Below are 13,872 nucleotides of genomic sequence, written 5' to 3'. Positions count from 1 at the left end.
CACGTGCCCATTCACCCGCATCACCGTCGGTACCTGAGGTTCGAGTATGCGGGCCGGCATTACCAATACCGTGCGATGCCATTTGGACTCTCGTCGGCCCCCTGCACCTTTACCAAACTGGTAGCGGTGGTGGCGGCCAGGCTCCGAGCCGTCCTGATCCGGGTGCTCTGTTACCTGGACGACATTCTGGTCCTGTCGTCCACACCCGACCAGGCCTCCAGAGACATGAAGATGGTGATGAAGATCTTCCAGGATCACGGTTTCACCATAAACCTTGCAAAGAGTCAACTTCAGCCCACCACCAGGCTTCTTCACCTAGGGGCGGTGATAGATTCGTCCAGCGGCCAAGTATTCTTATCACCGGACAGAGTCCAGAGCATCCGAACTCTGATCCTGCAGATCCTGACGAGGAGGAGAGTTGCCCTGATCCACCTCTCAAGCCTCCTCGGGAAGATGGTATCCTGCTTTGGCATCGTACCGTGGGCACGCAGACATTCGAGACCCCTGCAGTGGTTCCTCCTTCCCTTCCAGCGAACGGGAAGGGCCAACTCCCAAAAGGAAGTTCGCCTCACTCTCCAGGTCCACCGGTCCCTCAGGTGGTGGACATCGCCAGCGCTCCTCAAGGGGTCCAGCTTCCTAGAGCCGGACCGTTTGATACTCACCACCGACGCCAGCCTACGGGGGTGGGGAGCCCATCTCCACAACCTAGTCACGCAAGGACAGTGGTCGCTTCAAGAACGGCAATGCAGCATCAATCTCGTAGAGCTTCGGGCGATCAGACTGGCACTGCGCAATTTCCAGCCGACAGTGCAGGGGCATCACATCTTAATCCTGACCGACAACATCTCGGCCAAGGTGCACGTCAACAGGGAGGGGGGCACAAGGTCCCGTGCCCTGATGCGGGAGGCCGCGGAGTTGTTCAGCTGGGCAGAGAGACACCTTCTCTCTATCAGAGCAGACCACATTTCGGGGGCAACCTATGTGAGGGCGGACTGGCTCAGCTGCGAAACAATAGATCAAGCGGAATGGCAGCTCCACCCTCAGCTGTTTCGAGAACTCGCTTCGCGCTTCGGAAACCCGGTGGTAGACCTCTTCGCAACCCCGGCCAACGCTCAACTCCCCCGCTTCATATCTCGCTACCCGACACCGCAAGCGGAGGACCATGATGGGCTGCGCTGCAGGTGGCCTGAGGGTCTCCTGTACGCAGTCCCGCAGCTCCCGCGTCTCATCCGAAAGCTACTGGCAGAAAAAGCAGACCTACTCCTGGTAGCCCCGAACAGGCCCCGGAGACCATGGTTCGCCGACCTGGTGGCACTGTCCGTGGAACAGCCATGGGTGATCCCACCACAGCAGCTCGTTCTGTGCCAAGGAGCAGTCACGCATCCAGAGCCCCAGTGGCTGCAATTAGCCGTTTGGCATTTGAACGGGTCATCCTGAAGAAGGATAACCTGCCAGACGAGGTAGTTGCCACTATCCAGGCGGCTAGGCGTCCGTCTACGACCCGCATCTACGAGTCATCATGGCAGGGGTTCTGTCGCTGGAGCGCCCACCAGCATATCGACCCCACATCAGCTACTATTCGGGACATTCTGTGGTTCCTACAAGCTGGCCTAGACAAAGGCCTGGCCCCGGCAACCCTACAAAGACAGACAGCGGCGTTGTCAACAGTCATCGCATGCGCTCCGTACCAATCCCTCGCGCACCACCCGCGCATCAAGGAGTTTCTGCATGGGGCCACCAACCTGCGACCCCCCACAGTACACCGTTACCCTTCATGGGATCTACCTCTTGATTTACGGGCGCTGACCAGGCCCCCATTCGAGCCCCCAAACTCGAGCTCTCTTAAGTACCTATCATTTAAGGTGACCTTCCTGCTGGCGATCACCTCGGCGAGGAGAGTCTCAGAGCTAGCGGCCCTTTCAGTCCGCAAAGATTTGTGTATTTTCCACGACTCCACCGTGACACTACGCCTGGATCCTGCCTTTATCCCGAAGGTCAACTCGTGGTTCCACCGAGCCCAGGAGCTCATTCTGCCAGATTTCTGCCCCTCACCTCATGACCCCAGAGAAAAGAGGTGGCACACCCTAGACGTTTGACGCGCCATTCGCACTTACATCCGACGGACCGCTCCCTTCCGCCGTACTGAGGGTCTCCTGGTCTCCTTCAACCCGAAGGCCAGGGGTCAGAAGATATCAGCAGCTACGGTCAGCAGATGGATCAAGGCCTGCATCGCCCTGGCATATGACCTGAACTCCAAACCGGGCCCCGGCAGAATTCTACCGCACTCGACTCGCAGCGCGGCCACCACGGCGGCCTGGGCCACCCAAGCCTCGGTCGTGGACATCTGCAGAGCTGCGACGTGGTCGTCCCTCACACCGTTCATCCGCCACTACAAGATCGATGCGTTCAACTCGGCTGAGGCATCGTTTGGCCGCAGAGTACTGCAGAAAGTGTTGATGGAGGAGGACTCTGGAGGCAGTCAGCTTCCCACCCAGGGAGTTTAAGCTTGGGTATATCCCATGCATGGATAGTGGGAGCAGCGCACAGGAAAATGGACGTTGTCTTACCTGAACGTCCCTTTTCTGGGCGCTGCGTACACTATCCATATCCCGCCCGTCAGGGCTGCCTGCCCCCTGTTTATGACTGAGACTAGTTTCTTTTTCCATTACCTTAATTTGAGTTAATAAAGTTGAGTTTATAAGTTACTCATAGTGTGGATTCTTGTCTGCTGCGCCTTCGTTCAGACTGGGGGATCATGGGACCAGAGGCGTGGCTTGGGAGCCGGAAAGGGGAGGAAAAGTCTTTTGTTTTCACTCAGTTGTTTGCCAAGCACTGAAGGATTAACCCATGCATGGATAGTGTACGCAGCGCCCAGAAAAGGGACGTTCAGGTAAGACAACGTCCATTCCCTATTATGAGTCATGAAGGAGTTGAAACGACAGTACTGAATATCTCTCAGTAGTACTCTGTTTTAAATACTGTTTACAGCCTTGGTTGGTTTATCCAGAAAGAATATTGTAGAGCTGGGAAAGATGGGTGAAATTTATAACTAGTAAGTTGTACCTTTAGTTGAAAAAAAAGGAAAAAATATTTAGATATTATAAATACACGTAGTCCTCGACGTACAACCATTTGTTTAGTGCCTGAAGATAAACAGCACTGAAAAATATGACTTATTTTTCCATTTTTCACACTTATGACTGTTGCAGCATCCCCATGGTCACATGCTCAAAATTCAGCCAGGTGGTAACTAGTTCATATTTATGAACTGTGATGGCACAGTGGTTAGAATGCAGTATTGTAGGATACTGCTGCTGACAGCTGTCTGCCTGCAATTTGGCAGATAGAATCTCATCAGGCTCAAGGTTGACTCAGCCATCCTTCGAAGGAGGGTAAAATGAGGACCCAGATTGTTGGGGGCAATATGCTGACTCTAAACCCTTTAGAGAGGGCTGTAAAAGCACTGTGAAGTGGTATATAAGTCTTTAAGTGCTATTGCTATTACTACTATGACAGTTGCAGTGTCCCAGGGGTCATCTGATCATCTTTTGTGACCTTTTGACAAGCAAAATCAATAGGGAAGCCAGATTCACTTAACCATGTTACCAATGTGATTCACTTAACAACTGTGGCAAGAAAAGTTGTAAAATGGGGCAAAACTGATTTAACAACTATCTTAGCAACAGAAACTTTGGGCTCAATTGTGGTCATAAGTCAAGGATTATGTAATGTGGCTGAGGGGAGAGATAACCAATGATTAGAAAATAATGCTGTAATAAAATGGATATTAATCACGTTTCCATCTTATACTATAGCTCTGGGGAGACTGATAGGTGGTGGATTGAAGATGTGATAATCTCTAGCTTGCATTATTTTGGGAGATTGGGTAAAATCAGAGCCCGAAGGTTAGTGATTAAGCTACCTGGTTCAAAGAGAGCAATAGGTATGGTGGAAATGCTGAGAAGCAGATTGCTGTTACTATCTTGAAACATCTCAATTTTATACTAGATTATTTTTGGTCTGACCCAGCAAGATTCTGTTAAATGTTTCAGTTTAAAAGCTTAAAGTAACACAACCTGTATGTGTTATCGCTATAGGCAATAACACATACAGGTATGATAAAATATATACTTGTTTCTTTAGAGTATTATTTAAATATCTTATTTCCTCTTTCACATCAGATTATGAAATAGGCAGGTCTAACCCATGAGTGACATGCTGCCCTGGATAGTTAATGCAGCCTCACAAAATAATAACCTTTAATATTATTATGTGATTGGTTGGTCAACCATATTATATATATTTTATATGCAGCTCAAGACAATTCCTCTTCACGATTTAAAATATTGAATTCCTCTCTTAATTGAATTTTCTTAACTATACTAAAGTGGACCTAAGAAGAAGTTGTTTTCAGTTTTTTGTACATTATTGCAAATAGATAAGAGACTAATCAAACTTTTGGGACTTCTCCTTGCTTTAACATCTGTCTTTTCTCCCCTTCCTTTTTAGTCCAGCCAGTTAAAAGTAATTGCCACTGACTATATACATTATTTTGAAATACCTGCCTTCTACATGGATATTGACAGTTGAATAATGTGAGTGATCCCTTTTTGCCCTAATTATTGCCAAAATATTAGTTCTTCAACATTGGAAAGACAATTTTTTTGTCCCAATTATCCACTAAATTGAAGATTTGTTACTTGTGCCTTTTGAATGAGTCAATTGAATGTCAATTATAAACAAACTATTATAATATAATATGGATAAGTTTTACTGAAACCATTTTATCAAAAAACGTCATGTACATACAAACACACATTCTCTCTCTCAGCATTTTCTCTGTTTTCATTATGTTTTCAATCCCCCCCAATTCTGTTTTAGTAAATAAAGTAAGATAAATGATAATTGACTGCACTATAAATGTATGTTTTTCTTTCTGTTTAAAGCCAGAGACAGCTGCAACACTGAGACGAACAGTGGAAGCTTTGCTGGAAAGAGGAGCAGTGGTGAGGAATTTGGAAAACCTGGGAGAAAGAAAGCTGCCATATAAGATAGTAAAGCATGATCAGCATCACCTCAAAGGAGGGTATGAGTTATTTAATTTTTGCATGTAATTTTGCTAGACTGAATATAATTCAAAGAAGTGATGATAGCACAGAAATCTACAGAAGAGCAATAGTGGAATTGGAGCTTTGGTATTGCCTTAGCAGCTGCTCCTACAGTGTCCCAAAACTTGATGCCTACCAGATTAGTTAAACTACACTGCTGTCTTTTACTACCAATACATGAAATTAGTGATGGTAATAGGAGTTGTGGTACAACAAATCTGAATAATACCCAAATTGAGAAATTACTTAAGGGAAGAAGATGATTCAAGGCTACTATGCGTATCCGTTTCTTCCCTGTGCATACATTTCACTTCTTTCAATTGCATCCAGTGTTTGAAAAATACTGTCATTACTGTCATTTCAATGAATGTGACATTCAGTGACGTTTGTTAGTTTGTTCATTAGATCAATTCACATAGCTACCTATTTTCTAATTGCAATTCTAGGCAGCAAACCCAACCAATGGTATACATATTCCTAAATTATATGAATCAATATTTAATAACAGCAAAATGAGGTACAAGGGTATTCCCCCAAATGAATAAATGAAATTACTTCATTCAGTAATTGACTTCATTACTTGTTTCTACTTCATAGTATTTTGCATTACTGTTTTTCCAGTAAGTGTAGTATGTATAGGATTGCAGACATAGAAACAAAATTTTATATTCCCTTCACTAAGAAATATATTTGTTACATAGATTTTTCTAATCCAGATTAGCAGTTTTGTTTCATTAAAATATTTCAATATGATATGTATGTATTTCTGAAGAGCCATGGTGGTGCGAGGAGCCAGATTGTTGGGGACAACATGCTGACTCTCTAAACCGCGTAGAGAGGTTTGTAAAGCACTGTGAAGTGATATATAAGTTTAAGTGCTATTGCTAACTTGATCAGAACTGATTCATTTTCTTTGCTTTGTCTGATATAATTATCCAATAACTATAATGATAATGGCTAAATTTGATTCTGCTTGCTATTTATTTCTATTTATATATTGAAATCGAACTGAGATGCTTGAAATGAATAAACAATTCAAAAACATAAAATTGTTTATAATAAATAAACAAACATAATAAAATAAAATTAATAAGCTCATCTGGTATAATATAATTGGCGGATACAACAATTAAGATGAATTAAGATTAAAAAATGGTTAAAAATTGATTTTTTTCAAGTTCTGTTCTGAATGTCAGTAAGTAAAGGAGCAAATAGATTTAATCACGGTATTCCTGTGTTTATTTACTTTAAAGCAAATGTTATGAGCAAAAGCAAATGCCGTGATAATATTTGGTATAGTGAGAATTATTTGCAGGATTAATTCTTTAGGTGGTGTTTTGTTGTAATGACTCTTAAAACTCTAATAATGCCTTATCAAAGACAACTTCTCAATAAAGAGAGACAAATGTTGCTAAACAACTAGTATAGTATAGTATAAAAATGACATTCAATAATGAAACAATCAAAATAACAATCTGTAACATATCACCTAGATGAAATGTACAAAATTTGAAGGGAAAACTTGATATTTATTATTTTTACTTAGCTGAGTCCAAATATGACTTCTATTGCAGCTTTTACTGTTGTGGAAAACTGCTGTTGTAGAGAACTGTTACTATTCTGAAAAATGGGGAGAATTGAATTTTTAGAGGCTGTTTTTAGCCAGGGTAGGATCAACCAGAGAAATAATGGAACAGAATAGCAATAGCAATAGTATTTAGACTTCTGTACCGCCCCATACTGCTTTACAGCACTCTCTAGGCAGTTTACAATGTAAGCATTATTTGCATATTGCCCCCAACAATCTGGGTCCTCATTTTACCAACCTTGGAAGGCTGAGTCAATCTTGAATGTTGTCAGAATTGAACTCCAGGCGGTAGGCAGAGTTTGCCTACAATACTGCACTTAACCACTGTGCCACCAGGGTTCCAATAATCCAGTGACCATATTTGCTTCCTTGAGAGGCAAGCAGTAAAATATTTGGTTCAAACAAATATTCTTAGACAGTGTGCTGGACACTCTAGGGATGGTACTAACCAAATCTGCAGTGAGCTCTGCTAGAATCTAAATGTTTTTATTTTTAAAGTACCATATAAATTGTTCTTAACTGAACTCATATGGTATTATGATATTGCCTGGGATCTCCATTCTTCACTGATTTTTAGATGAGAGAGTGGGGCACTTTGCATCTGTGCTTTTTCTATCAGCACAACATGTTCTTCACAATGGGCTCCATCTAAATTGTGTCTTGTCAGGCTTGTCCCTAATTTGAGCCATCTGCTTTCACGTTTTGTCACCGGAAACTGCTCTATGTATCATGAAACAGGATAGGATAGAAAATGATTAATAACCAGTGCATGAAATGCCATGTATATGTGTTATGTTTTTCCATATATAGATATAAACCTATAAAAAATGCTAAAATATATCTGTCCTATTAAACCTTTTTAAACTGTTGCTATAAATTAAACAAGTTGCTTAGCAGGCAGGTATACTTTCAACAAATTAGCTAACATTATATAGTCTCAGGAGTTTAAACTCATCTACCTGCCCTCCTGAATAAATAGATAAATTTAATGGCCTTGAAATCCAGTGACTGTTCCATGTTTACATAGCAGCTGTATTTGGCTTTGAAAAGAAATGGTTCCTGCCTTAGAGCTTGGGGGCCAGAAAGTTCAGAATTGTTGTTCTCCATTGTGGGTGGAGACAGCAGCCAGGATGGGTTGTACTCATCTGTTCAGATTGATGGACTGAGTCTGTCATAGCTGTTAAGTCCCGCCCTTGTTGCCTTTGACTCAGTCCGTCAGTCTGGACAGGCGTGTGGGACTGTTTCTCTGGCTATTCTTTCCCCTTTCCTTGATTCCACTGATTCACCTACTGGTTTGACCTGGACTGTTTCTTCAACTGTTTATTGGATTGCGATTTCGAACTGTTTGGAATTTACAGTAAGGATTTTTTCCTCAGCAGCTTGCATCTGTGAGCTGACTGAGGGGATTTCTCAGCTCTCTGTCACTTCACTATTTGCCCATTGTCAGTTGGTTTTCTGGGGCATTGTGGAGCTTTGTGCTCCCGTGAGGGGCTGGATCTTTCCCTAAGTTCAGACCGTTGTGGAGTTTCGCGCTCTTGTGGGTTATTTGATTTGTGTGGAACTTCGCGTTCCCCAGCGAGCCTGTTGGGCGGCCATTTTGTTGATCTGACAGGTCGGCTCAACATATTTGGAGTAAGAAACATCGGCGCTCGCTAATCACTATCTTATCTGCTGAGCCGATCAGGATTTCGACCTTTCCTTGGCTTATTGCCTATGCCTTTGGCAGTCTTGAGCTCCAGCCTTGTTCCTTCAGGCGAGCACTGCAGGCAGAGTAGAGCTTCGTGCTCCCGTTTACAGTGCTATTTAGCGCTCGAAAGTGTTGTGAACAGGCTCCCTTCAGTGAGTTGGAGCAACCACGCTGAGGAGCTTCGCGCTCCTGATAGCGAACAGGCTCCCTTCAGTGAGTCGGCGCGGCCACGCTGAGGACCTTTGCGCTCCCTATAATGTTATTTGAGCCAGTCGCCATTTTGGTTGTAGCCGCACCCGTTGCCTGCAGCGCTTCATTTCTGCTTGTCAGCTGGCCCCCAGGCTTCGGTCTGTGCCTTCTGTGCCACAGCCCATGCGATCCTGGTGGGGATTTGGGCTAGCAGATAACTCTGCTCCATCAGCCTACACTGTTACCACTTTTTTAACTGAGGCTGCATTGGCTTCTCCGCTGTGACAGCAGCCATTTTGTGGCATTGTTGGGCTGTATATCATGGGCAGCCATTTTGGGTGCACTTGAGGGCATTCTCTGTCACCTCGTAATTTCAGGTGACACATTTTGCCAATAATAGACATGCCTAAGGCATTGTCAAAATCCAAGCATGGCCAGAAGGCTGGAATTAGTGAGCAGCCAGATTCACACTCTATGGACCTTGTTCCCAAACTTACTCAGGGCCCTGTCCCTTTCACCAAGACCTCAGGGGCCAGGGATCCGCATTCCCATAGATCTAAAAAACATCCTTCTGCATCTTCACGAGTGGAAAAACGCAGAGATAAGGTGCTCAAAAGGATTTGTGATAGGGCCAGTGGACACCTTTCGGCTTCAGCGGTTCTTCTTCTATTGAAGACACTAATGCGGGACCTTCAGGGGTGCAGTTGGACCAAGTGTCTCTTTGGGATTGCACAATGGTCATCCAGTCTGATAATTTGTGGGGAACTGCTGCTCCTGCACTCCCTGTCATGGCCACAGAGGCGGCTCCTGCTACTGCCATGCTCCCGCCACCTGCTGGTGTTACTCCCATTCTAACCCCTATGGGAGCTGGACAGGGCCAAGACCAGGCTCACAATTTTTTGTCACCAGACCAGATCCAGCAGATGATTACCACAGCCATTCAACAATAGTTGTCGGCTACGTTCTTGCCTTCAGGGAGGGCTCCTTCGGTGAGGTCCTTTGTTTCTGCAGCCCAGGATGGGATAGTTCAAGATGATGCTCTTTCTATTGAGGTTCCAGTGTCACTGGTTTCCTCCTGTGGTAGCCACCCATCCTCTCTGGCCGAGATGGACTCTCAGGAACCAGACCTGTCAAAGGACGAGGGATTCCCTCTGGATCAACCTTCTTTCACGAGTCTGTTTCCTCAGGCTATTTTTAAGTCCTTATTATTCAAGGCCATTAATACGGCTCAACTGGGCTCCAGCCCTCGGTGCCGATCCCTTCTTCTTCTCAAGGGGCTCTAAACAGCCTATTTGCAGAGCCCACCAAGCCGGTGAACTGTATCCCAATGCCACCACTGTTCCTGGACGTGATCAAAAAACAGTGGGCTTTGCCTGGGTCAGCTCCAATTCCGACAACTACAGACCGAAAAAATTTCAACGTGGCACCCGACCCTGCATCACTTCTCCAGGTGCCGAGCGTAGACGCTCTGGTGGTGGCTTTACTTCCTAATGCGACCATTCCCGGGAATCCGGAATGATGGACTGCGCCCTGAGGAGTGTCGATCGGATCAGGTCCTGCAGAGGGCGTACCAGGCGACGGCGTGGGCTATTCAGTCCACCTCCACTGCTTCCTTCTTCAATCGGACTACTCTGCTATGGTTGCGTCAGTTGCAAGAAAAGCTGGATTCTGAGGACACCAGGGTGAAACAAGACTTGAATAAGATCATCGCAGCCCTGCAGTTTTCTGCGGATGCCACCGTTAACACTGCCCATTTCGCCGCCAAATCCCTAGCTTCCTCCGTAACGGCACGTCGTTTGGTCTGGCTTTGACATTGGCAGGCGGACGCCAGGCATAAGTGGCGCTTGGCATCGGTCCCCTTTACGGGGTCCAAGCTGTTCGGGGACCCTCTGGACTCCTTCCTCATTGAAACTAAAGACAAGAGGAAGGTTCTGCCTAACGCATATCGCAGAGAGGAGTTGAGGTTCCACCCTTATCCTCCTTGCTCCCAGTTTCGGGGCTATGAGTGGGTCCCTCTTCTTTTTCTATTGCTAGGTCACAAGGGAGTTTCCAGCCCAGGCAGCGGAGCATCCAGGACAGGGTGATTAGAGGTAGACCATTTTTTCAGCAAACGGCCCTTTCGGGGGGGAGGAGGTCATTCTATCCGACGCTGTAATTAACTGCATCCCAGATCCTCCCATAGGCTGCAGATTGGCCCTCTTCGCCAACCTTTGGGAGAGAACCACTTCTGGTAAATGGGTCCAGGCCACGGTAAGATCTGGGTTGGCCATTAAATTTCTTTCCCCTCCCCCGATGTTTTTTGTCCACCATCCGTTTTCTCATGATATTGAGAGACGATCCCTTATGGATTCGGTGGTTCAGCATCTTCTTTCAATCAGGGCGATCCAACAGGTGCCCGATGATCAGAAGGGAAAGGGTTTTTATTCCTGTATTTTTTTTTTACCAAAGTCTTCGGGGGGGGTGGAGACCTATTCTGGACCTTAAGCGTTTGAACCGCTATGTGGTGTACCTCAGGTTCAAGATGCAGTCGTTACGTTCCATCCTCGACAGTGTCCGGAGGGGTGATCTCCTCTCTTCGGTAGACCTCACTGAGGCCTATCTCCATATTCCCATCCGTCCCTCCCATAGGAGGTTCCTTAGGTTCTCCTATGGGGGGTCCCATTATCAGTACAGGGCTTTACCCTTTGGCCTCTCTTCCGCTCCACGTGCCTTCACTAAGGTGTTGGCAGCCTTAGCTGCCTCCCTCAGAGCCAAGTCCATTCGTCTCCAGTGTTATCTGGACGATATCCTGATTTTGTCCTTTACCCCAAAACAAACATCGACTGATATACAGTCCACCCTACAGGCCCTTGTCTCCCATGGCTTCTCCATTAATATTGATAAGAGCCATCTTGTTCCGACCACCAGTCTACTCCATTTGGGAGCATTAATTGATTTGGTGACAGGGAGGGTCTATCTGTCGCAGGAGCGTCAAGATAGTTTGAGGGCTCTGGTTTCCCAGGTTGAGGGGGTAGGTCAACTTCACCCTTTGTACTTTTGCAACTCCTGGACAAAATGATTTCCGCCATCTCGATTGTTCCCTGGGCACAATTACATTCTAGAGACCTACAGTGGTTTTTTTTGCTGTTGCAGAAAGCAGGCAGAGGCACTTCATCCATAAAGATTCTGGTTCCCAGAGCGGTACGCAGATCCCTCAAATGGTTGCGGTCTCCAGCCATCTCCAAAGGTTGCCTGTTTTTCGAGCCCCAGAGAGTGGTGGTTATGACAGATGCCAGCCTTCACGGCTGGGGAACCCATTGTCAGGGACAGGTAGCTCAGGGCAGGTGGAATGACAGCGAAGCCCTCCGGCCTATCAATTGGTTGGAGTTACGAGCAGTTTTCCTTGCCCTTCGGGCATTTCAATCACTCATGGTCAGCTCCCATGTTCTCGTCCTCACAGACAATGTTACAGCAAAGGCTCACATCAACCATCTGGGCGGCACACGATCCAAGTCTCTAATGTCGGAGCCATGAGGTTGGGCCTTTCGGCGGAACGCCATCTCTGTTTGTTGAAGGCAGAGCACATCTCCGGAGTGGCCAATGTGCAGGCGGATTGGCTGAGCCGCCAACATTTGGACCATGTGGAGTGGCACCTGCACCCGGAGATCTTCAAGGAGCTGGAAACTCGTTTCGGCACGATGGATGTCGACTTGTTTGCGATGCAAGAGAACGCCTACCTTCCACGTTTCTTCGTGTGGTTCCCATCACCTCAAGCAGAGGCCATTGATGCTCTCCGGTCCCCGTGGCCACCGGGGCTGCTGTACGCTTTTCCACCAATTCCCCTTCTTTCAAGGGTGATACGCAAGTTGCCGCAGGAACGAGCGGAAATTGTTCTTCTGGCCCCGCATTGGCCACGGAGGCCTTGGTTTGAGGATTTTGTTTCGTTGTCAGTGGCCCCAGCTTGGCAGATTCCCCAGGGAGGGGACACCCTGACTCAAGGGGCAATGAGGCACCCAGACCTTCAGTGGCTCCGTCTGACTGCTTGGTGGTTGAGTGGTTGAGGATTCCGGCTGATGTTATCAGGACCATTCAGGCTTTGCGGAGGGCTTCTACGGACCACATTTATTCGGCCACTTGGCGGGCCTTTTGTGCATGGTGTGATTGGAACGGGGTTCCGGCCCTTCAAGCCTCTATTGTCAATATCCTGGTTTTCCTCCAAGAGGGCCTCTCCAAAGATCTTTCTCCCAACACATTGCAGAAATAGGTGGCAGCGATCTCATTGATACTTACCTGCGGATCTTTGACATCCTTAGCTCAACACCCTCTGATTCGCCAGTTCCTGCGGGGCGCAACTAACTTATGCCCTCCTGTGTTGCATAGGTACCCAACCTGGGACCTTACGATAGTGCTGGATTCCCTTACGGGTCCCCCATACGAGCCCTTGCGGATGGCTAGTCTCCACCTGTTATTGTGTAAGGTCGCCTTTCTGGTGGCCGTCACCTCGGCTCGTCGCATCTCGGAGATGGCCGCACTTTCCATGCGTAGTGACCTCTGCGTGTTCCACACTGATTGAGTGGTTCTCTGCCTTGATCCTACATTTGTTCCCAAGGTCAATACAACTTTCCACCGCACGCAGGAGCTCATCCTGCCTAACTTCTGTCCCCGTCCTGTTCATCCTATGGAGTGGCGCTGGCATACTTTGGACGTCCAGAGGGCGCTCCGTGTGTATCTAAAGAGGACTGCAGACATCTGCAGAACAGAATCGTTGTTTGTGTCCTTCCTGTCGGTTTCCTTGGGCTCCAAGGTGTCGTCCTCGACCATTGGACGTTGGATCTGTTAGACAATCGCTTCGGCGTACGACATACATTCTTTGCCGAGACCTCCTCATTTGACTGCGCATTCAACCCGCAGTGCAGCTACGTTGGCAGCTTGGCCCACGCAAGCCTCGTTGCTTGAGATCTGTAGAGCGGCAACGTGGACTTCGCCTTCTCCCTTCATTCAGCACTATAAGCTGGATAAGTTTGCTTCGGCTGATGCTGCCTTTGGACGGAGGGTGCTGCAACGAGGTTTTCCTGGGGAGGGTTATCTGGACCAGCCTGGTCCCCCCCTTGTTTAGGGACAGTGAAATTGGGTATGTCCCATCCTGGCTGCTGTCTCCACCCACAATGGAGAAGGGGCATTGGTCCTACCTGAGACACACCTTCTCATTAGGTGGAGACAGCAGCCAGACCCTCCCTTTCGCCAGTCTGGTCCTTTTCTCACTTGCCTTTCTCTTTGTCTCCCACACGCCGAGTCTGTTTCTTCATCTTCGCCAAAAGCTG

The 13,872-nt window shown here is 47.0% G+C and overlaps 1 protein-coding gene across 1 annotated transcript in view; it reads left to right on the top strand.

Moving 5' to 3' along the window:
* MRPS6 (mitochondrial ribosomal protein S6) overlaps positions 1 to 13,872 on the top strand; it is a 46,792-nt gene that overhangs the window by 25,419 nt on the left and 7,501 nt on the right. Inside the window, exon 2 of the mRNA XM_070943539.1 lies at positions 4,947 to 5,086. Within this exon, the coding sequence (XP_070799640.1) occupies positions 4,947 to 5,086 (140 nt within the window). The remainder of the gene's footprint in view (positions 1 to 4,946; positions 5,087 to 13,872) is intronic.

Source organism: Pituophis catenifer, unplaced genomic scaffold (assembly GCF_029215685.1).
Source record: "Pituophis catenifer annectens isolate HBS135680 unplaced genomic scaffold, rPitCat1.0.hap2 SCAF_4, whole genome shotgun sequence".
Taxonomy (NCBI): Eukaryota; Metazoa; Chordata; class Lepidosauria; order Squamata; family Colubridae; genus Pituophis; species Pituophis catenifer.
The sequence above is the reverse complement of the archived record's forward strand: the minus strand, read 5'-3'. Positions and strand labels throughout refer to the sequence as shown.